This window comes from Pseudophryne corroboree, chromosome 1 (genome assembly GCF_028390025.1).
Source record: "Pseudophryne corroboree isolate aPseCor3 chromosome 1, aPseCor3.hap2, whole genome shotgun sequence".
NCBI classification, from domain to species: Eukaryota; Metazoa; Chordata; class Amphibia; order Anura; family Myobatrachidae; genus Pseudophryne; species Pseudophryne corroboree.
In genome coordinates, this window is record NC_086444.1 from 454949473 (window position 1) to 454972132 (window position 22660).

General features: G+C 47.9%; 1 protein-coding gene across 2 annotated transcripts in view; it reads right to left on the reverse strand.

Annotated features, from left to right (window-relative positions):
* The window catches only part of IPO4 (importin 4), a 272271-nt gene that overhangs the window by 169656 nt on the left and 79955 nt on the right, over positions 1-22660 (reverse strand). For both annotated transcript variants that reach the window (XM_063913651.1, XM_063913652.1), the window contains exon 5: positions 1742-1871. In XM_063913651.1, the coding sequence (XP_063769721.1) occupies positions 1742-1871 (130 nt within the window). The remainder of the gene's footprint in view (positions 1-1741; positions 1872-22660) is intronic.

Genomic DNA, 22660 nt, shown 5'->3' on the forward strand with positions numbered 1-22660 from the left:
TGTGTCGCTTAGCTTAGTCACACAGCGACCTTGGTGCGCCTCTTTTTTTCTTTGCATCATGTGCTGTTTGGGGACAATTTTTTTGAAGTGCCATCCTGCCTGACACTGCAGTGCCACTCCTAGATGGGCCAGGTGTTTGTGTCGGCCACTTGTGTCGCTTAGCTTAGCCATCCAGCGACCTCGGTGCAAATTTTAGGACTAAAAATAATATTGTGAGGTGTGAGGTGTTCAGAATAGACTGGAAATGAGTGGAAATTATGGTTATTGAGGTTAATAAAACTATGGGATCAAAATGACCCCCAAATTCTATGATTGAAGCTGTTTTTTAGGTTTTTTTGTAAAAAAACACCCGAATCCAAAACACACCCGAATCCGACAAAAAATTTTTGGTGAGGTTTTGCCAAAACGTGTCCGAATCCAAAACACGGCCGCGGAACCGAAACCAAAACACAAAACCCGAAAAATGTCCGGTGCACATCACTAGTATTAATCCCTAACCATAGTTTATGGAGCTTGGAAGATTATCTAAACTAACAAAACTAAGTGAATCTGTACCCTTGAGCCTTTAATACCATTACTAAAAATCCATCCCAACTGTCCCATGAGAACATCTAGATTTCATTATCTGAAGTTTGTTTGGAACTCAGTGAGTAGCAATCCAAAAGCTTTATGGATGGGAAGGATTGGCATTGTGAAAATTACTCTTCTCATATATCCTACAGACCTTACCTATCCAGGTTTTCCCGAGGGGGCATCTACACTGCAGTGACTTATCATAGTATTTGTATGGGGAGGGAAAAACATGAGTTTTATCCATAGATTGTATAGGTGTGCAACATTTGGGAGTCCTGTAGCGTCCTAACATCACAAGTTATATGGTCAATAAATCTAAACGGCGATTAACCAATTCCAACCCAGTTTGATAATTTTTCAGGGGCTTGGCAAAATATTACATGTTAAAAATACAAGTCGCAGATTCTGATCATTTTAGGATCGGGATTGACGTATCAAGATTGCCTAACATGTTGTATTTTGCTGCCCCCCCCCACTTCCTCCAACCCAGGTATACATAGAACAAGGATTTTGCCACAATTTGTGGCAAAGGTATGGGCCACTTTACTCTCATGCAGTTATACTTTACAAAATTCTGCAATACACCAGTGTGAAAGCCCATACAAATGTATCGCTCTAGAGGAACATTACCTGTAGGTCTCTGCAAATAATGACACATGGTTATCAAAAACACACTAAACAAACAACCCAATGATTCTTACTATTGTCACTTGCTGAAGAAACCACAGAATATTAATACAAACATTATCTGGGTTTATGGAATGGTAAGATTGTATAAGTATGCAAACATCTGGGAGTCCTATAGCGCTGTAACATCACAAGTTACATGGTCCATACAGCTAAACGACAATTAACCAATTCCGATTCAACTTACCAATTTCTCATGGGCTCTGCAAAAACTGAATGTTAAAAATCCAAGTCGCCAATAACATTATACTAGTATACTCAATATATTGCAAAATCAGCTGCAAAGAACCCAAAAGGAAAAAAAGGCACAAGCTTGATAAAAAAAGAGACAAAAAAATAAAAAAAAAGAGAGAGAAAACAGCAAATAGTCTGTCAAAATACAACACAGAGAATGCAGAAACCATAGAGAGAAAGCTCCACCCCACCCCACCCAAAACACAACACAAGTGAAGTGGTAAGTAAGAAAGTGCTAAAAACTCACCTGTCTCTGCTCTGGGACATCACTGCGGGATGCCTGCAGCACAAACTGGATGAACTGTGGCCAGCGCTCCAACTTCTCACTCCTCAGAACCACTGCAGATAGCTGTGCAAGAGCATAGCGGACCTTCTGCCTGAAAGCAACAATGACATAAATTAATGAAACAGGATCAGTCCAGAAGAGGAAAACAATTGAGAATGAGAGAAAAAAAGGAGAGTTATGGTAGACTTAACTTTGTTAACTCTCTTTCTTTGAAGACCATAGGGTCCACAAGGAATACCTTGGGGTTTAGGTGGTGGAAAGGACTGGGCACCAAACAGTTCAGCATTTACAGCTCCCAGAATGCACTAGTCCTTTCCCCCTACACCCCACCCACAGCCCAGGCTCTTCAGTTTTGTTAACAAGCCCAAGGCAGGAGCAGGATAGGTGAGAAGGAAGCTATGGTACACACAAGAACACACATGTACAAGAGAAGGGAACCAGTGACCAAGAAAAGAAACCCATAGAAGCCAGGTGCTTCAAGGTGAGCGCACTGTGGACCCTATGGACTTCGATGAAAGAGAGTTAAAGATAAGTCTACCCATAACTCTTCATTTCTTCTTCAGGGTCCATAGGGCTCTTCAGGGAGTACCTTGGGGATGTCCCAAAGCAGTTGTTCAAGGAAGAGGACGCTCCTGAGCAGATCGAAAAATCCAGCAACTAAATGAAGCATCCTGAGGTGCAAAAATATATCAAAGGCATAAAACCTGAGAAAGGTGTGGACACAAGACCACGTGGCCTCCTTGCAGAGTTATTCTGCAGACGCACTACAGTGGGCTGCCCATGAAGGACTCGCAGAGCGAGTAGAATGGGCAGAGACTGTAGAGATAGTTATGTGCAGTCAACCGGTCAGAGGCTGTCTGTTAGCAGGTCATGCCCTCTTGTGGAATACATAGAGTACAAAGAGGAAATCTAAGTCACGTAGATCCAGAGGAACACGGACCACAGTCCGGAGAGTGGAAGGCCGGTACCACGATATCTTCGGTAAGATGGTCCAGATTTGGGAGTATTCTGACCCCCTGGTGACGCATCTGCGCCACCATAACCATCATAATTTAGGTAAAGACCCTGGGAGAGGTAGAAAGACCAAAGGACAGTGTCCGAAATTGGTAATGCTGCTGAGGGACAGCAAACCACAGGAATCGCTGATGAAAGGGTGCTATAGGTACATGCAGATAAGCATCCTGAATGTCCAGGGACACCATAAAGTCCCTAGACTCCATAGTCAGGACAATAAAGCTGAAAGTTTCCATACAAAACATGGGTACCCCAACAAACTTGTCGAGGGATTGGAGATTAAGGATTGGGCGATGAAACCCATCGTGTTTCAGAACCAGGAACAGGGTAGACTAGAAACGTGTACAGCATTGTGACTAAGGGACTAGTACTATTAACCCTGATTGCAGTAGGGACTGGATGACATTCTGGAGGGCCGAAGCCTTGCTTGGTTTCGATGGGGGGCCTGTGCAAAAGAATTGGTGAGGGGCGCACAGCATACCAGTGAGAGACTTCTTGTACCCAGGCGTCTGTGGTGGTCTGATGCCAGGAGTGTGCGAACTAAAGAACCCGGCCTCCCACCCTGGGATTCCCCAGGAGGATTCCCGCCCAGTCAGGCTGAGGGCATGACCTATAGATTGTAAGCTTGCAAGCAGGACCTTCCTACCTCTATGTCTGTCTGTTTTTACCCAGTTTTGTTCTGTTACGGTTGTCCTAATTGTAAAGCGCAACAGAATATGCTGCGCTATATAATAGGATTTTAATACCTACCGGTAAATCCTTTTCTCTTAGTCCGTAGAGGATGCTGGGGACACCAAAAGAACCATGGGGTATAGACGAGATCCGCAGGAGACATGGGCACTTTAAGACTTGAAAAGGGGTGTGCACTGGCTCCTCCCTCTATGCCCCTCCTCCAGACTCCAGTTATAGGAACTGTGCCCAGGGAGACGGACAAATTTCAAGGAAAGTATTTATTGTTAAACTAAGGTGATATTCACATCAGCACACACCGCAAACACGCCGCACAACGTGGCATTCAACAGAACCCAAGCCAACAGCATGAACCAACGTCAGCAACAGGCTGACTATAAACATTAACACAACATGCGTGTAACCAGAATTAATCGCTGCAGATACAGTACGCACTGGGACGGGCGCCCAGCATCCTCTACGGACTAAGAGAAAAGGATTTACCGGTAGGTATTAAAATCCTATTTTCTCATACGTCCTAGAGGATGCTGGGGACACCAAAAGAACCATGGGGTTATACCAAAGCTCTAGAACGGGCGGGAGAGTGCGGATGACTCTGCAGCACCGATCGACCAAACTGTAGGTCGTCATCGGCCAGGGTATTAAACTTGTAAAACTTCGCAAAAATGTTCGAACCCGACCAAGTAGCAGCTCGGCAAAGTTGCAATGCCGAGACCCCTCGGGCAGCTGCCCAAGAAGAGCCCACCTTCCTAGTAGAATGGGCCTTCACCGATTCCGGTAATGGTAATCCGGCCGTGGAATGAGCATGCTGAATCGTGTTACAGATCCAGCGTGCAATGGTCTGTTTGGAAGCAGGACACCCAATCTTGTTGAGAGCATACAGGACAAACAGAGCCTCGGTTTTCCTAACCCGAGCCGTTCTGGCGACATAGATTTTCAGAGCTCTGACCACATCCAAAGATTTCATTCAACGAAAGCGTCAGTAGCCACTGGCACCACAATAGGTTGGTTCATGTTGAAAGATGAAACCACCTTCGGCAGAAATTGCTGCCGAGTCCTCAATTCTGCTCTATCTTCATGAAAAATTAAATAAGGGCTCTTGTGAGACAAGGCTGCTAACTCAGACACGCGCCTTGCGGACGCCAAAGCCAACAGGATGACCACTTTCCAAGTGAGAAACTTCAACTCCACCGTCTGTAAAGGCTCAAACCAATGTGATTGAAGGGACTGCAACACCACGTTAAGATCCCATGGTGCCACAGGGGGCACAAATGGAGGTTGGATGTGCAACACACCCTTCACGAAAGTTTGAACTTCTGGAAGGGAGGCCAATTACCTTTGAAAGAAAACCGATAAGGCTGAAATTTGAACCTTAATTGAGCCCAACTTTAGACACGCCTCCACACCTGCCTGTAGAAAATGGAGAAAACGTCCTAGCTGAAACTCCTCCGCAGGAGTCTTCTTGGATTCACACCAAGATACATACTTCCTCCAAATGCGGTGGTAATGTTTAGACGTTACTCCCTTTCTGGCCTGAATAAGTGTGGGAATGACTTCACTGGGAATACCCTTCCGTGCTAAGATCTGGCGTTCAACCGCCATGCTGTCAAACGTAGCCGCGGTAAGTCTTGGTAGACGCACGGCCCCTGCTGTAACAAGTCCTCGCGCAAAGGAAGAGGCCAGGGATCTCCTATGACTAATTCCTGAAGATCTGGATACCAAGTCCTCCTTGGCCAGTCTGGGACAATGAGGATTGCTTGAACCTTTGTTCTTCTTATGATCTTTAGAACTTTTGAAATGAGAGGAAGTGGAGGGAACACGTACACGGACGGAAACACCCATGGTGTCACCAGTGCATCCACTGCTATTGCTTGGGGGTTCCTGGACCTGGAACAATATATCTGAAGCTTTTTGTTGAGGTGCGACGCCATCATGTCTATGTGAGGACTTCCCCAACGACTTGTGACTTCTGTGAAGACTTCTTGAGGGAGGCTCCATTCTCCTGGATGGAGATCGTGTCGGCTGAGGAAGTCTGCTTCCCAGTAGGTCCACTCCTGGAATGAAGATCGCTGACATCACTCTTGTATGTTTCTCTGCCCAGCGGAGAACCTTTGTGACTTCTGCCATTGCCGCTCTGCTTTTTGTCCCGCCTTGGCGGTTTATGTACGCTACTGCTGTCACATTGTCCGATTGGATCAGCACGGGCAGATTGCGAAGAAGATGTTCCGCCTGCACAAGGCCGTTGTAAATGGCCCTTAACTCCAGAACGTTTATGATGTGGAGACAAGTTTCCTGGCTTGACCATCTTCCTTGAAAGTTTACTCCTTGCGTGACTGCACCCCATCCTCGGCGACTTGCATCCGTGGTCATTAGGATCCAGACCTGGATTCCGAATCTGCGTCCCTCCAGGATGTGAGAGCTGTGCAGCCACCCCAGGAGCGATATTCTGGTCTTTGAAGATAGTCCTATCTTCCGGTGCATGTGCAGGTGGGATCCGGACCACTTGTCCAACAGGTCCCACTGAAATACTCTGGTACGGAATCTGCCAAACTGAATGGTGGTTTCAGAATTTGTTTGACCAGGCTCTGAAGTTCCTGAGCCTTTTCCACCGGAAGAAAAATTCTCTGTAGTTCTGTGTCCAGTATCATCCCTAAAAATGACAACCTCGTTGTCGGAATCAACTGTGATTTTGGCAAGTTCAGGAGCCAACCGTGTTGTTGAAGAACTGTCAGAGACAGGGCCACGTTTTCCACTAACTGGTCCCTGGATCTCGCCTTTATCAGGAGATCGTCCAAGTACGGGATAATTGTGACTCCTTGCTTGCGAAGGAGAACCATCATTTCCGCCATTACTTTGGTGAAAATCCTTGGAGCCGTGGACAGACCAAACGGCAAAGTCTGAAATTGGTAATGATAATCCTGAATTGCAAACCTCAGGTAAGCCTGATGCGGAGGATAATGGGAATATGTAAGTAGGCATCTTTTATGTCCACCGACACCATAAAATCCCCTTCCTCCAGACTGGAGATCACTGCTCGGAGAGACTCCATTTTGAATATTAATTTTTTTAGGTAGAAATTTAGGGATTTCAGGTTCAGGATTGGCCTGACCGAGCCATCCGGCTTCGGAACCACAAACAGACTTGAATAAAAGCCTTCTCCCTGTTGTGACTGGGGAACCCTGACGACAACCTGATTTTGACACAACTTTTGTATGGCGTTGCAAATTACCTCCCTGTCCAGAAGAAAAACTGGCAAGGCCGATTTGAAAAATCGGTGATGGGGGACGTCTTGAAACACCAGTTTGTACCCTTGGGATATTATTTGTAAAACCCATGGGTCCAGGTCCGAACGAACCCAGAACTGACTGAAGAGTTTGAGACGCGCCCCCCACCGGTGTGGACTCCCGCATAGGAACCCCAACGTCATGCGGTGGAATTGGCAGAAACCTGGGAGGACTTCTGCTCCTGGGAGCCTGACAAGGCTGGTGACCGTTTACCTCTTCCCCTTCCTCTAGTAGCAAGGAAGGAAGAACCTCGGCCCTTTCTGTATTTATTGGGCCGAAAGGACTGCATCTGATAGTGGTGCGTTTTCTTTTGTTGTGGAGGAACATAAGGCAAAAAGGATGACTTACCCGCAGTAGCTGTAGATACCAAATCATCAAGGCCGTCCCCAAATAAGGCCTTACCTTTATATGGTAGAGACTCCATACTTTTCTTGGAATCAGCATCAGCATTCCATTGGTGAATACACAACGCTCGTCTAGCTGAGAAAGCCATGGCATTGGCCTTTGATCCCAAAAGGCCAATATCCCTCGCAGCTTCCTTTCGCTAAACTGCCGCATCCTTGATATAACCCAGCGTCAAGAGGATGTTATCCCTATCTAGGGTATCTATGCCAGATGACAAGTTATCTGCCCACTTTTCAATAGCACTACTCACCCACGCTAAGGCAATGACCGGTCTGAGTAGTGTCCCTGTGGTCGTATAAATGGATTTTAACGTAGCTTCTTGCCTACGATCGGCAGGGTCTTTAAGGGCTACCGTGTCAGGTGACGGAAGAGCCACCTTTTTAGACAACCGCGATAGGGCCTTGTCCACAATGGGGGGTGACTCCCACTTTTCCCTATCCCCAGTGGGAAACGGATAAACCACCGGAATCCTTTTGGGAATCTGAAATTTTCTGTCAGGACTTTCCGAGACCTTATCAAATAAAGTATTCAGTTCATGAGAGGGAGGAAATGTTAATTTCAGGTTTCTTTTCCTTATACATACAGACCCTTTTATCCGGAACGGCAGGGTCCTCAGTGATACGCAATACCTCTTTTATAACCACAATCATGTACTGAATGCTCTTCGCCAATTTAGGATCTAATCTGGAATCACTATAGTCGACACTGGAATCAGTGTCCGTGTCGGTATCTGTGTCCGCCAACTGGGTAAACGTACGTTTCTGTGACCCCGAGGGGACCTAAGCTTGCAATAATATATCTTCCACAGATTTTTTCCATGCTTGGGTCTGAGACTCAGACTTGTCCAATCTTTTACTAATACGAGCTAATTCAAAGCATTCAATACATTTACCCAATCAGGAGTCGGCGGTGCCAACATGGTCACCCCCACCGCCTTTTGCGTCTCTAATAGTCTCCTCCTGTGAAGAGCACTCAGCCTCAGACATGCCGACACACGTGTAACACACACCCACAGACACACTGGGCTTATAGGGGACAGACCCACAGAGAAGCCTGCCAGAGAGACACAGAAGGAATTTGCCAGCTCACACCCCAGCGCCAAATCAATGGGTCCGAAGCGTTAACTAAAATGCCCCAGACCTGTAGCGCTTTTCACATTATATAACATTGCACCAAATCACCATGGAGCCCCCCCCCCCCCCCGCCGTTTTGCACCCCGATACTTGGTCAGCAGTGTGAGGAAGGACCAGCGTCTCTGCAGCCAGCGGAGAGGAAATGGCACAGAGTGAGCTGTGGGGACGAAGGTCCGCCCCCTTAAGGGCGCGCTTCCATCCCGCTCATTTATACATGGATTATACTGGCGGGGGTTAGGACCGTGTTGCACACTAAATGTCCCCTCTTGCCAGACTGTCACTGAGGTATTTTAAGCTGCCCAGGGTGGCCCCCCCCTCCCTGCACCCAGAAGTGCTGTGTATTGTGAGTGCGAGCTTGGCGCGCAGCGTCCGTCCGCTGCGCGGTACCTCAGGAGAATGCCGTCACTGAAGTCTTCTTTTTTCTTTTACTCACCTGTCTTCTGACTCTGTAAGGGGGGTGACGGCCAGCTGCAGAAGCGAGCATCTGAGCGTACCCAGCGATCAAACCCTCAGGAGCTAATGGTGTCCTGTAGCCAGAAGCAGAGCCCTTAAACTCACTAGAAGTAGGTCATACTTCTCTCCCCTCAGTCCCACGAAGCAGGGAGGATGTTGCAAGCAGCCTCCCTGAACATAAAAAACCTAACCAAAAAGTATTTGAGAAACTCAGTAGAGCTCCCCTGTAGTGCGTCCAGTCTCACTGGGCACAATTCTAAAACTGGAGTCTGGAGGAGGGGCATAGAGGGAGGAGCCAGTGCACACCCCTTTTCAAGTCTTAAAGTGCCCATGTCTCCTGCGGAACCCTTCTATACCCCATGGTTCTTTTGGTTTCCCCAGCATCCTCTAGGACTTATGAGAAAAGAAAATAAGATTTTACTCACCGGTAAATCTATTTCTTGTAGTCCGTAGTGGATGCTGGGAACTCCGTAAGGACCATGGGGAATAGCGGCTCCGCAGGAGACTGGGCACAACTAAAGAAAGCTTTAGGACTACCTGGTGTGCACTGGCTCCTCCCTCTATGACCCTCCTTCAGACCCCAGTTAGGATACTGTGCCCGGAAGAGCTGACACAATAAGGAAAGGTTTTTGAATCCCGGGTAAGACTCATACCAGCCACACCAATCACACCGTATAACTTGTGATACTATACACAGTTAACAGTATGAAATATAACTGAGCCTCTCAACAGATGGCTCAACAATAACCCTTTAGCTAAACAATAACTATATACAAGTATTGCAGACAATCCGCACTTGGGACGGGCGCCCAGCATCCACTACGGACTACGAGAAATAGATTTACCGGTGAGTAAAATCTTATTTTCTCTGACGTCCTAGTGGATGCTGGGAACTCCGTAAGGACCATGGGGATTATACCAAAGCTCCCAAACGGGCGGAAGAGTGCGGATGACTCTGCAGCACCGAATGAGCGAACTCTAGGTCTTCCTCAGCCAGGGTATCAAACTTGTAGAATTTAGCAAATGTGTTTGACCCCGACCAAGTAGCTGCTCGGCAAAGTTGTAAAGCCGAGACCCCTCGGGCAGCCGCCCAAGAAGAGCCCACCTTCCTCGTGGAATGGGCTTTTACAGATTTAGGATGCGGCAGTCCAGCCGCAGAATGTGCAAGTTGAATCGTGCTACAGATCCAGCGAGCAATAGTCTGCTTTGAAGCAGGCGCACCCAACTTGTTGGGCGCATGCAGGATAAATAGCGAGTCAGTCTTTCTGACTCCAGCTGTCCTGGAAACATAGATTTTCAGGGCCCGGACTACGTCCAGCAACTTGGAGTCCTCCAAGTCACGAGTAGCCGCAGGCACCACAATAGGCTGGTTCAAATGAAACGCTGAAACCACCTTTGGGAGAAATTGGGGACGAGTCCTCAATTCCGCCCTATCCATATGAAAAATCAGATAAGGGCTTTTACAAGACAAAGCCGCCAATTCTGACACACGCCTGGCCGAAGCCAAGGCCAACAGCATGACCACTTTCCACGTGAGATATTTTAGTTCCACGGTTTTAAGTGGTTCAAACCAATGCGACTTTAGGAAATCCAACACCACGTTGAGATCCCAAGGTGCCACTGGGGGCACAAAAGGGGGCTGAATATGCAGCACTCCCTTAACAAATGTCTGAACTTCAGGTAGTGAAGCCAGTTCTTTTTGGAAGAAAATCTATAGAGCCGAAATCTGGACCTTCATGGAACCCAATTTTAGGCCCATAGTCACCCCTGATTGTAGGAAGTGCAGAAATCGACCTAGCTGAAATTCCTCCGTTGGGGCCTTCCTGGCCTCACACCACGCAACATATTTCCGCCATATGCGGTGATAATGGTTTGCGGTCACTTCTTTCCTAGCTTTAATAAGCGTAGGGATAACTTCCTCCGGAATGCCCTTTTCCTTCAGGATCCGGCGTTCAAACGCCATGCCGTCAAACGCAGCCGCGGTAAGTCTTGGAACAGACAGGGCCCCTGCTGCAGCAGGTCCTGTCTGAGCGGCAGAGGCCATGGGTCCTCTGAGATCATTTCTTTTTTTTTTTTTAAATACTTTTTATTTCAATCGAAGCGTATCAAAGATTCACAACAAAGTACATTGATAAACATGGTTGATAAAATCCATCACATGAACATTGATTTGTCATATATTCAATGCAAGTTTACATAATAATCTATTATTAGGATATAGTGTAATAAATGTCATAGCGAAGTTTCCTTCAAGTATGGAAAACAAATGGAATAGAATGAGTCCGGATCTGTGCCCACACCCACCTCCCCCTATGATAGGGTGCCTCAGTCCCCTTTAAACTAACCGGCCACGAGCGAAACTGGAGGGTCCTGTTCATAAATTCTAGTTTCGTACCATAAAGTATTACGGAAACATTTCCACACTTGTTCCTTTAATGGGTGGGATAGGGTTTCTATGTAGCTTTCCCATGTTTCAAAAAATCTTTCAGTGAACTTTTCTTTTTGTAGGGAAGCCTCCAGCCATTCCATTCTGAAAATATGGAAGATTTTCCCTAGAAAAAGTGATAGTGGTGAGGCAGAGGGTTGTATCCACATTTGTAAAATGCATTTTTTGGCAGCTGCAGAGATCCATCATCAATAACTTTTTAACACCTTGTGCCATCCTAGTGCCTTCCGGCATCATACCAAATATTGCCCATTCAGGGGTGAGCGGTAAATAGTTTACTAGGTGTTGGGTAACATATTTCCATATTTGGAGCCAGAATCTCCGGATTATAGGGCATTCCCATAGACAGTGGAACAGCTCAGCTCGTTGGTTACCACATCTAAGGCAGGACGCGTTTTCCAATAAGCCCATTAGGTGTCTACGGTGTGGTGAAAGATATGTTCTGTGCCATATGTTTAAAAAGAGTTCAGTGTAAGATGCGGCAGGTATCAGCCTGATGGACAACTCGAGGTGTTTCAGCAGATTCGTTACAGAAAGGGATGGGAAATGATCTATCCATTGCGCTAGTCCCGCCGTTGTATCAGTGTATTGTAAGGGTGTGTGCAGGAATGAGTACAGAGTGGAGATAGCCTTAGATGAGGGGTTCCCAGCCAGCAACAGTTTATATAACGGGTTGTCATAATCCTGTGAGGATAGTGTTCTAGAGACAGTAGCTACGTAATGTTGAGCTTGTAGGTATGCTAAGGGGAATGTATTTAGTATTGGAAAGAGTTCCACTGCCTGTGCCAGTGTGAGTGGTTTTTTTGACTCACCATGTATGAATTGTCGTATTGAAGTGATACCATACCGTTCCCAAAGTGTGAAAGGATGGCTCGCATTGCCATCTTGAAAGCGATTATTGTGGACTAGGGGGAGGAAAAGAGACGTATGTGGATTTAGGGAACATTTGTGTCGTAAAATATGCCAGACTTTCCGAGTGGACATTAGTAGTGGGTTCGCTCGAACCGGGGCAGATATTTCTTCTTCGTGTAGGTGCAAGAAGGTGGTCATACTGCCACCACCCAGGAAGGCAGACTCTAAGGTCGTGTTGGAGTACGTATTCCCTCCATGCAGCCAATCTCTCAAATAGCGTAGGTGGGAGGCGTAGCTGTACTCCAGCACATTGGGGAGGTTTACACCTCCATTGTGTCTACGCTGTTGTAATTTTACCAGACTAATTCTTGCTCGTTTACCATTCCAAATGAATGTACGTATTATTTTGTTAATTTCTGTCGTGGCATTTTTAGAGAGTAAAATAGGAAGGGATTGCAAAGGATATAGAAGCCTAGGAAATAAAATCATTTTCACCAGGTTCACTCTGCCCAAAAACGATATTTTAAGATGTCTCCAGCGATCCGTATCCTCCCTCATATTATGTATGATTTGTTTTAGGTTGAGGTTGTATAGATTTGTCAAATTTTTTGGGATCTGTACCCCTAGATAGGTAATCGCTTTAGTTGTCCATCCAACTGTAGCCTCTCTGAACCAGGCTGGGCGCGCATAGCCTGGTTTTAAATATAAGGCCGTGGATTTTTCAAAATTGACCTCGAATCCCGATACTCTTCCAAATTCCCTAATACGTTCCATCAGCGGTCCCAGGGCCCTCCGCGGTTCCGATAAGAACAAGAGGACATCGTCGGCGAATGCCGATATTTTTACCTCCTCCATTCCGACACTGATGCCTTTAAATTGGGACCAGTTCTGTAGCACCCTTAGCATTGGGTCTAATGCTAAGTTGAAGAGTAGGGGCGAAAGGGGGCAACCCTGTCTCGTCCCTCTGGTGAGCTCAATTTTGTCTCCCTTTGTTCCATTAATCAATAGTGAGGTGTGTGGTTGGGTATAGAAAATTTTTATTAGAGATTGGAATGTTAGTCCAAAGCCCCTCCTCTCTAGTATATCGTGTAGATAGGGCCAGGAGACCATGTCAAATGCTTTAGTTGCGTCTAAGCTTAGGAGCATGTTTGGGGTATCCGTCTGGAGATTCGCCGCCATTACTGCAGCTATGGCAGTACGAATTCCCTTTACTGAGTGTCTGCCTTTGGTGAAGCCCAGTTGGTGGTCTGTGAGCATGGATGCTAGAAATGATTGGAGCCTATCTGCCATTATCTTAGCTAGGATTTTGAAGTCAACGTTCAAAAGTGTTATGGGTCGGTATGAGGATGGTAGGGAGAGGTTTTTATTGGGTTTTGGTAAGAGGGTTGTGAAAGCCTGGTTAAAGGTAGGGTACATAGGAAATTCTGATTGGATGTGTCTATATAGGGTATGCATTGCTGGGATGGCATCATGATGTAAGAGCTTGTAGTATTCTATAGAGTAACCATCCGGTCCTGGTGATTTGTTGAGGTGCATAGAAGAGATTGCCTTAGCGATCTCCTCCTCTGTGATTGCTCTCTCGAGGTCTTCCCTCTGTAAGGGTGTTATGCAAGGGAGATTCGCCTCATCTAGTAGTTTATCTGACAAGACCGGGTCATGTGGGGTAGGTGCATAAAGCTGACGGAAATAGTTCTGGAATGTCCGTGCAATGTCCGCAGTTTTAGTGTGTAGGGTGTCAGTGTGGCTATCGAGTATAGTAGAAATGTGTCCACGTCGCTTAAAGCTTTTGGTCATATTTGCCAGCAAAGTCCCCGTTTTGTTTCCCCATCGGAAGTATTTTTGTTTAGTGTAGTCCAGTTTTTGCTGGGCCTGTGTTACTAAGAAACTGTCGTACAGTCGGCGTGATTCAATGTAATTGTTATGAGTGATGGAGGTAGGATCTGATATATATGCGGCAAGGTGTGTCCGCATAGTGTTTAATAAATCATCATGGTGTGCCTTGTTTACCCGATTTCTGTTCGCTACATATGACATAATGTGTCCCCTCATCACGACCTTGGATGTTTCCCAGAATAAGACAGGGTTGTCCCAGTGTTCCAGGTTATCATCCGAGAACTCCGCCCATTTCAATCTGAGAAATTTTTTGAATTGTTCTGAGTGGAAGAGGTAAGAGGGGAATCGCCAAAAGAATGGGCGTGAGCCCATGGCTCGGGTATTAAGCGTAATTGAAACTGGTGCGTGGTCAGAGACCGCAATGTCCCCTATCTGGGTATCTATGGTGTCAGAAAGTAGGGGCGTTGACAACAGTATGTGATCTATACGAGAGAAGGACCCATGGACCGCCGAGTGGAACGTGTAAGATCTATCCGTGGGGTTAAGCATTCTCCACGGATCGATTAGAGAATGTTCCGCGAGTAACCTGGAGATCTGGCGCCACTGAGGGGCCATCAGGTTCACCGGTGTCGGGCATTTGTCGATTAGAGGGTCTAAGATTGTGTTAAAATCACCACCTATTATGAGCTCGTGGTTGCTTCTACTATGGAGCAGTTGCGAGATATGTTGATAAAAAGCTGGTTGATCAACGTTTGGAGCATACAAATTGAGCAGAGTGAACCTAGCATCATATACTTGAATATCCATGAGAATATAGCGGCCCTCTGGGTCCATGTTTGTGTTTAGGATAGTGTAGGGGAGGTGTCTCGCCAAGATTATTGCCACTCCGCGTGATTTAGTGCGGTAAGGCGCAGAAAAGCAATCCCCTATCCACCCATCACGTAGGGCAGAGTCCTCCCCTCTTTTCCAATGTGTCTCTTGAATATAGACAATATCAGATTTGAGTTTTTTAAGGGCGGATGTCACTTTTTTGCGTTTTATTGGGGTGTTGAGACCCCCCACATTCCATGAGGTAATTTTAATGGAACGAGGTGATCGTTGGGTAGGGTTGTGTGGTTCAGGGTGATGAGATGTCATCCTATGCCCGTCGGGGGGCGTATGTGACTATGGGTATATCTATTGTATGTGGGATCACCCCTGTCCAAGCAAGCAGGGTAAATCCCAAGGGCGTGTATCAGGCACAGACCCGGACTCAACATAGAGAATAAAACCATGTTCAGTGAGTATAACCATAAAGATTTCAGCTTCAAAAGAAAATTTTCAAACTTTTTCCCATCCAAACAAATACCACGCCAGCCCCTGAATAACATTTCAGTGGGTGGCAAATATAGATAGAAACAATATATAACATAGAAAATTAACATTACACCAACTATAGGTGTTAACATAGAAGTGGTAAATCCTAAACTATCGATTACCACGAAGTCAGGAGAGCATGTCATCTCAATTCCAGTGAGCCATGTAGGCTCATTAGCGTAGGTGGGCTCTTAATTATGGTCAGGCAGGTGAGTTCCTAGATTGGCGAGTCAGTTGCAGATGGGCCCGGGCTTCAGTCGGGTTGTCAAAAATAAATGTTTGCCCATTCTCGGTGATCTTTAGTTTTGCCGGGTATAGCAGTGCAAAACGTTTGTTATTGTCGGCTAAAAACTTGCAAAGCGGTGAGAACTCTCTGCGTTTCTGGGCCACCGTGGCCGAGAAGTCCTGAAAGATGAGGATCCGATGGTCCTCAACGACCAAGTCGCGGTTCCGTTTAAAAGCAGTTAGGATCTTCTCTTTGTCACGGTAGTCCAGAAATTTAGCGATTACTGGGCGGGGTCTCCTATCAGGTCCGTCACGCTCTGGTCCCAATCTATGGGCTCGTTCAATGCGAGGGATGTCCATGTCACTGCCGAGGTTGAGCGCCTCAACCAGACGCGTGCTTATGAAATCTGTCAAGGCCAACCCTCTCACCTGTTCGGGGATGCCCACGAAGCGGAGATTATACCGTCTGTGTCGATTTTCCAAGTCATCTACCTTGTCGACAAGTGTTTGATAGGAGGCAATGCTAGAGGAGTTGGACGACCGCGTGGCGTGTAAGTCATCTTCAATGTCACTAACCCTTTGTTCTAGTGTGTTCAGTCTATTGGTGTGGTCAGTTAGGGAGGTTAGAGCTGAATCTAGGGATGTTTGTAGTTTGTCCAACCTTTTGTCGATTTTAGGCATGAGTTGGTCGAATTAAGCCTCAAATCTGGGGAGGAAATTTTTGAACTTCTCATCAATCATAGGCATGAGCAACTCAAATTTCTCCTCGATTTTTGGCATTAGCACCGTGAGTAAGGACGATGCCACGTCCGAGGGTGGTGTAATAGGGCCTCCACTTTCCCCTATAGAGTGTGCAGGAGAAGAGTTACCCGGCGGTGAGGGCGGGGAGGGGCCAGACTTCGCTGGCATTTTTTTGGGGTTAACCATAGTACGAGTAGTTCTGGGTGGAAGTGAGGACAGTGGTTTGTTAAGAAACTTGTCCATACACCAAGTAAGGAGATCAGTGGTCCCAGCTCCAAGGTATTAGGGGTAAAGCAGTTCCGGCCCGGGGCTGGTATAACAAGATAGAAGAGAGACCGCTCTCCTGAGAGTTGATAAGGTCACATTTTAAGAAGTCAAGGAGTAAATACTAAAGTAAAAGTCCTGAACGTAATATTCTAGTGAGTATGTTTAGAAGTTTGTACAAGGATCTGAGTAGTAATTGAAGCACTAGTATTAAGGTCTAAGGAATATGATCCGCCCTAATATTTAGTGAGTTACAGATGTTATAAATGTGTTTCTACAAAAGTATAATACAGCACTGTGAATCTTATAACAAATATTTTCAAACCGGCCACCAGGTGGCAATACAATCATAGAAGAGAATATCTGTATGTCAGCTTGCCGGCTGTGTACAGATATGTATGGGTGAAGGAAGAGGGGAGAAAGAATAGAAATAAAATAATAACAATAGTTGTAATAGTCCTGCAATTCAAAAGGGACAAAGACGTGTGTCTTCAGTATATAGGACAGTTCATACCTTTCTTTGGTTGAATGTAAGCAGCAGCCAAAATTTTTATAACACAGTGCAGTTCATAGCAGCTCTCTCAGTGTGTTCCTGAGATTAGAGGTAAAGTGATGGCCCAGCCGTCCAGGCTCTTTGAAGGTATTAGGAGCAGGGAAGATATAAGAGGGGTCACTGGATGGGGAGGGAGAGCGTGTGGAGGGGGGAGGGTATGGAGTACACACAAGGGGGGGACGGATTGAAGTGTAGGGAGGAATATAGATGGTTATAAGAAGTGTTAATAGTAAAGAAAGAGATGGGGTCACACAGACAATATTAGTACCTGGGGGGAGAGAGTATTAGAGCAGCATGGATCCGCAGCAGCCAGCTCAGGGATGTGGCGACGATGATGTTCGTGGATGTCGGGCTCCAACGTCTGGTAGTGTCGTTAGTGCAGGGCTGAGGTAGGCGGTAGTTGTGCCACTTCAACTGGCGGGTCGCACTTTGGGTATGTTAATGAGGCGGGAGTCCTGGGGGGGCCCTATGTTCGGCCCTGTAGCAGGCGTCTTGGAGCACCTCGTTGTCCGGTAATCGTGCCCCGGGTTCAGTGGTGGTCAGGTCACTCTCCGTCTGTGTCTCCTGGTGTCTCCGTCGTCTCGCGGGGGGGGGTTGATGTCCGTCGTCGAGGCCAGTGTCCCAGCGCCCCTCCAAGGGATCTCTAGGATGCGAGTGCGTGTCGAGTCTAATCAGTCCCGGCCGCCTCACCCCCATCGTCTCGGGCTGCAGCAAATCCCCGCAGCCTCCGGTAGTAGCGAGCTCCGGCCCGTCAAGCGGCGATCCTCTCCAGCAGCAACAGACAGGTGCAGGTGCGTGTCCCTGTAGTGCTGTGACGAGGGATTCCTGCGGCGTTGTCTGTGCAGGACCGGGCGTCCAGTCAGCGAGCGGGCAGCACCGCCGTTTCATGAGATGCAGTGTGAGGCTGTATAAGATCAGGTCCCCGGGAATGAGAGCGCTCGTCCAGCGCCGGTATCCCACAGCAGGGGTCACAGGTAGAGGCGCACTCCACAGCAGCAGAAGAAGGAGCAAAAGTCTCCAGGTTAGTGATGGCAGCACCCGTCCAGCTCCGGCGGCTTGCAGTGGGGGTCACAGGCAGAGGTGCACTCCACAACCGCAGGAGAAGGAGCGGTAATCCCCAGGTCAGTGGTGGCAGCACCCGTCCAGTGCCGGCAGTTTGTAGTGAGGGTCACAGGCATAGGCGGATTCGCGCCAACGCCACGTTGGCGGTCATGCTGGCCGTCAGATCCGATGGCCTAACTCCGGGGCAGATCTCGGTCCTCCTCCACAATGCAGGCACCCCTATTATCAGGAGAGTCCAAGCAATCAGGGGGTATCAGTCTGTAGAAAGTGGGTTCCACAGAAAGGGAGGATTCGGCTGGATATACTGTGCAGTCTGGAGGAGCTCTAAAAAGCGGCCATGCTAGCTGGCTCCGCCCCCGGAAGTCTGAGATCATTTCTTGAAGTTCTGGGTACCAAGCTCTTCTTGGCCAATCCGGAACAATGAGTATAGTTCTTACTCCTCTCCTTCTCATTAGTCTCAGTACCTTGGGTATGAGAGGCAGAGGAGGGAACACATACACCGACCGGTACACCCACGGTGTTACCAGAGCGTCCACAGCTATCGCCTGAGGGTCCCTTGACCTGGCGCAATATCTTTGTAGCTTTTTGTTGAGGCGGGACGCCATTATGTCCACCTGTGGCCTTTCCCACCGGTGTACAATCATTTGGAAGACTTCTGGATGAAGTCCCCACTCTCCCGGGTGGAGGTCGTGTCTGCTGAGAAAGTCTGCTTCCCAGTTGTCCACTCCGGGAATGAACACTGCTGACAGTGCTAACACATGATTTTCCGCCCATCGGAGAATCCTTGTGGCTTCTGCCATTGCCATCCTGCTTCTTGTGCCGCCCTGTCGGTTTACATGGTCGACCGCCGTGATGTTGTCTGACTGGATCAGTACCGGCTGGTGTTGAAGCAGGGGTCTTGCCTGACTTAGGGCATTGTAAATGGCCCTTAGTTCCAGAATATTTATGTGTAGGGAAGTCTCCTGACATGTCCTTAGTCCCTGGAAGTTTCTTCCCTGTGTGACTGCCCCCCAACCTCGAAGGCTGGCATCCGTGGTCACCAGGACCCAGTCCTGTATGCCGAATCTGCGGCCCTCTAGAAGATGAGCACTCTGCAGCCACCACAACAGCGACACCCTGGTCCTTGGAGACAGGGTTATCAGCCGATGCATCTGAAGATGCGATCCGGACCACTTGTCCAACAGATCCCACTGAAAGATCCTTGCATGGAACCTTCCGAATGGAATTGCTTTGTAAGAAGCCACCATCTTTCCCAGGACTCGCGTGCAGTGGTGCACCGACACCTGTTTTGGTTTTAGGAGGTCTCCGACTAGAGATGACAACTCCTTGGCCTTCTCCTCCGGGAGAAATACTTTTTTCTGTTCTGTGTCCAGAACCATCCCCAGGAACAGTAGACGCGTTGTAGGAACCAGCTGCGACTTTGGAATATTCAGGATCCAGCCGTGCTGTTGTAGCACTTCCCGAGCTAGTGCTACACCGATCAACAACTGTTCCCTGGACCTCGCCTTTATAAGGAGATCGTCCAAGTACGGGATAATTAAAACTCCCTTTCTCCGAAGGAGTATCATCATTTCGGCCATTACCTTGGTAAATACCCTCGGTGCCGTGGACAGACCAAACGGCAACGTCTGGAATTGGTAATGACAGTCCTGTACCACAAATCTGAGGTACTCCTGGTGAGGAGGGTAAATGGGGACATGCAGGTAAGCATCCTTGATGTCCAGTGATACCATGGAATCCCCCTCGTCCAGGCTTGCAATCACCGCCCTGAGCGATTCCATCTTGAACTTGAACCTTCTTATATAAGTGTTCAAGGATTTTAAATTTAAAATGGGTCTCACCGAACCGTCCGGTTTCAGTACCACAAACATTGTGGAATAGTAACCCCGTCCTTGTTGAAGGAGGGGTACCTTGATTATCACCTGCTGAGAATACAGCTTGTGAATCGCCTCCAGCACTGCCTCCCTGTCCGGGGGAGCTGTCGGCAAGGCAGATTTGAGGAAACGGCGAGGGGGAGACGTCTCGAATTCCAGCTTGTACCCCTGAGATACTACTTGTAGAATCCAGGGATCCACCCGTGAGCGAGCCCACTGGTCGCTGAAGTTCTTGAGACGGGCCCCCACCGTACCTGGCTCCGCCTGTGGAGCCCCAGCGTCATGCGGTGGACTTAGAGGAAGCGGGGGAGGACTTTTGTTCCTGGGAACTGGCTGTATGTTGCAGCTTTTTCCCTCTACCTCTGCCTCTGGGCAGAAAGGACGCGCCTCTAACCTGCTTGCCTTTCTGGGGCCGAAAGGACTGTACCTGATAATACGGTGCTTTCTTTGGCTGTGAGGGAACATGGGGTAAAAATGCTGACTTCCCAGCTGTCGCTGTGGAAATGAGGTCCGAGAGACCATCCCCAAACAACTCCTCACCCTTGTAAGGCAATACTTCCATGTGCCTTTTAGAATCTGCATCTCCTGTCCACTGCCGAGTCACAATCCTCTCCTGGCAGAAAATAAGAATTTACTTACCGATAATTCTATTTCTCGTAGTCCGTAGTGGATGCTGGGGACTCCGTCAGGACCATGGGGAATAGCGGCTCCGCAGGAGACAGGGCACAAAAATAAAGCTTTAGGATTAGGTGGTGTGTACTGGCTCCTCCCCCTATGACCCTCCTCCAAGCCTCAGTTAGGATACTGTGCCCGGACGAGCGTACACAATAAGGAAGGATATTGAATCCCGGGTAAGACTCATACCAGCCACACCAATCACACCGTATAACTTGTGATCTGAACCCAGTTAACAGTATGACAAACGTAGGAGCCTCTGAACAGACGGCTCACAACAATAACAACCCGAATTTGTTTGTAACAATAACTATGTACAAGTATTGCAGACAATCCGCACTTGGGATGGGCGCCCAGCATCCACTACGGACTACGAGAAATAGAATTATCGGTAAGTAAATTCTTATTTTCTCTAACGTCCTAAGTGGATGCTGGGGACTCCGTCAGGACCATGGGGATTATACCAAAGCTCCCAAACGGGCGGGAGAGTGCGGATGACTCTGCAGCACCGAATGAGAGAACTCAAGGTCCTCCTCAGCCAGGGTATCAAATTTGTAGAATTTTGCAAACGTGTTTGCCCCTGACCAAGTAGCAGCTCGGCAGAGTTGTAATGCCGAGACCCCCCGGGCAGCCGCCCAGGATGAGCCCACTTTCCTTGTGGAATGGGCCTTGACAGATTTAGGTTGTGGCAAGCCTGCCACAGAATGTGCAAGTTGAATTGTGCTACAAATCCAACGAGCAATCGTCTGCTTAGAAGCAGGAGCACCCATCTTGTTGGGTGCATACAATATAAACAGTGAGTCAGACTTTCTGACTCCCGCCGTTCTTGAAATATATATTTTCAATGCCCGGACCACGTCCAACAACTTGGAATCCTCCAAATCGTTAGTAGCCGCAGGCACCACAATAGGCTGGTTCAGGTGAAACGCTGACACCACCTTAGGCAGAAAATGAGGACGCGTCCGCAGTTCTGCCCTGTCCGTATGGAAAATCAGATATGGGCTCTTATATGATAAAGCCGCCAATTCTGATACTCTCCTGGCTGAAGCCAGGGCCAGTAGCATGGTTACTTTCCATGTAAGATACTTCAACTCCACCGATTTGAGCGGCTCAAACCAATGGGATTTGAGAAATTCCAAGACTACATTAAGATCCCACGGTGCCACTGGGGGCACAACCGGGGGCTGTATATGTAGTACTCCTTTTACAAAAGTCTGGACTTCAGGAACTGAAGCCAATTCTTTCTGGAAGAAAATCGACAGGGCCGAAATTTGAACCTTAATGGACCCCAATTTGAGGCCCATAGACAATCCTGTTTGCAGGAAATGTAGGAATCGACCCAGTTGAAATTCCTCCGTGGGGGCCTTCCTGGCCTCACACCACGCAACATATTTTCTCCAAATGCGGTGATAATGTTGTGCAGTCACCTCCTTCCTGGCTTTTACCAGTGTAGGAATGACCTCTTCCGGAATGCCTTTTTCCCTTAGAATTCGGCGTTCAACCGCCATGCCGTCAAACGCAGCCGCGGTAAGTCTTGGAATAGACACGGTCCCTGCTGAAGCAGGTCCCGTCTTAGAGGTAGAGGCCACGGATCCTCCGTGAGCATCTCTTGAAGTTCCGGGTACCAAGTTCTTCTTGGCCAATCCGGAGCCACTAGTATCGTTCTTACTCCCTTTTGCCGTATAATTCTCAGTACTTTTGGTATGAGAGGCAGAGGAGGGAACACATACACTGACTGGAAAACCCACGGTGTTACCAGAGCGTCCACAGCTATTGCCTGAGGGTCTCTTGACCTGGCGCAATACCTGTCGAGTTTTTTGTTGAGGCGGGACGCCATCATATCCACCATTGGTTTTTCCCAACGGTTCACAATCATGTGGAAGACTTCTGGATGAAGTCCCCACTCTCCCGGGTGTAGATCGTGTCTGCTGAGGAAGTCTGCTTCCCAGTTGTCCACTCCCGGAATGAATACTGCTGACAGTGCTATCACATGATCTTCCGCCCAGCGAAGAATCCTTGC